This window comes from Poecilia latipinna, unplaced genomic scaffold (assembly GCF_001443285.1).
Source record: "Poecilia latipinna isolate Pla-1442-1.1 unplaced genomic scaffold, P_latipinna-1.0 Scaffold4706, whole genome shotgun sequence".
Taxonomy (NCBI): domain Eukaryota; kingdom Metazoa; phylum Chordata; class Actinopteri; order Cyprinodontiformes; family Poeciliidae; genus Poecilia; species Poecilia latipinna.
In genome coordinates, this window is record NW_015117322.1 from 6356 (window position 1) to 8248 (window position 1893).

At 37.5% G+C, this 1893-nt stretch overlaps 1 protein-coding gene across 1 annotated transcript; it reads left to right on the forward strand.

Annotated features, from left to right (window-relative positions):
* Positions 1 to 941: 941 nt before the first annotated feature.
* LOC106942943 (nuclear factor 7, brain-like) lies at positions 942 to 1676 on the forward strand. The gene has a single exon (XM_015026297.1). The coding sequence runs from the start codon at positions 942 to 944 to the stop codon at positions 1560 to 1562; it is 621 nt and encodes a 206-aa protein (XP_014881783.1). The 3' UTR covers positions 1563 to 1676.
* Positions 1677 to 1893: the final 217 nt, after the last annotated feature.

A 1893-nucleotide genomic window follows, 5' to 3' on the forward strand; every position in this document is an offset into this window, starting at 1 on the left:
TTACAGCCTCACCATCCATACCAACTACAGCACAATATGAAGGTAGTTTAACTACAGTGTCCATGCATGTCAGATTCCTTTAACACATTTATGCTTCCACAACATGAATGAAGTAAACAAGAGCTCAGCATAATGAAGGAGGGAGCAAATGGGAGCATCCAGACTGAATGCATCTGGATCACATTTCTAAAGTCAGTCTTATACTGAGATAGTTATTAGCAACCAGAGGATAAGAAATAACCAGAAGACTTTTGGTTGGGAGCAAATTATTACATTTGGTTGGCAGGACTGGATTATTGATCACTGATGAAACTGTTTAAATTGATAGAAATACAAACTGATCTGAAATGAATCACACCGAGTGAAACTGTTTCTGGTCCAGATGAGGTGGGTTTGGCTCCATCATGTGGCCAAACAGGATGACTACACGATGGAGGCATATGATTCTTTTTCTATGGATTTTTATATTGTCAGAAATTCAAAAGGTCTGTAAAATGTGGAAGTTTGTGCTAAAAATTTGAATATTTTACAAAATTACCAACATTGCTTGTCATTGATGTATACATGCAGAAAAACATTAAACATTTAAAGTCAATGCTTGATTTGGTGTTATTCTGAGAAAGAAGCTCAGATTCTTCCCACTGTGAGAAATTTAATTATAATTGTGAAAGAATTGTGGAACATGCAGATATTTGTTTTAAACCGTTTCTTTTGGAATTACATTTTTCCACAATTTTTAGAATTTAATGTTTTTATTTTTCTGTGTCTTTATTTTTGAGAAGACCCAAAACCTGAGTGTTTCCACATGAATCTTTCACTTCTTATTCATTAAGATTAAGCACAATATCCAGCATCATAGTTTAGAAATGAGAAAGGAAAGATGCTTCTTCATGCTGACTGGGTGCTTTACTGCAGGAGAGACTGGAGCCAAAATAACCATCATGAGGAAACAACATGGTGTGGACCAGGCCAAACATCTGGGCAACCTGGCCTTCAACATCTGGAGCAACATGGAGACCATGGTGACCTACACTCCTCTGGTTCTGGACCCAAACACGGCTGGTCCATTAGTCCATCTGTCTGATGATCTGACCAATGGGAGGAGAGGAGAGAAACAGCAACTTCCTGATAATCCAGAGAGATTTGATAGATGGCGCTTGTCTGTTCTGAGTTCTGAGGGTTTTAATTCAGGGAACCACAGCTGGGATGTTGATGTTGGAGACAGTTTACACTGGAGCCTTGGTGTGTTAGAAGAGTCTGTTAAGAGGAAGGGAGTCATAAAGTCTGGATTGTTCGTTATATTTTTCTCTTCAGGTGAATATTCAACAGATTCTCCTCCAGCTCCTTCCACTCGTCTCTCAGTCCAGAAGAATCTCCAGAGGATCAGAGTGAATCTGGACTGGGACAGAGGAAAACTGTCCTTCTCTGATCTGGATCCTAACACACACATACACACCTTCACACACACCTTCACTGACAGGATGTTTCCATATTTCACCACTGATAAAACATTAAAGATCGAACCGATGAAGATCTCAGTGATGAAGATCAAAGTCCAATAAAATCTTATTGATCAGATTGAAACTGGAGATGATCTGATCATCTGGAAACTTCTTCATCTCTGACTTTCAACTATTGTTTCCATTATAGCAGAAATTAATGTCAATGTTTAACTGAATGCAGATTATTTTTATCTGCTTAGTGACAAACTGAATGAATCTGAAATGACATTTTCCATCATTTCTAAGTTATTTGTGTTTCTTTGACCTTTTCCCTGTTTAAACTTTCTATATAATCACTTTTATTATTCAATAAATTCCAGAAAATACTGTGACAAACATTTAAATCCATGTTATCCATCCTTAATCCCAGGAGATTTTAATCTGGTCTGGT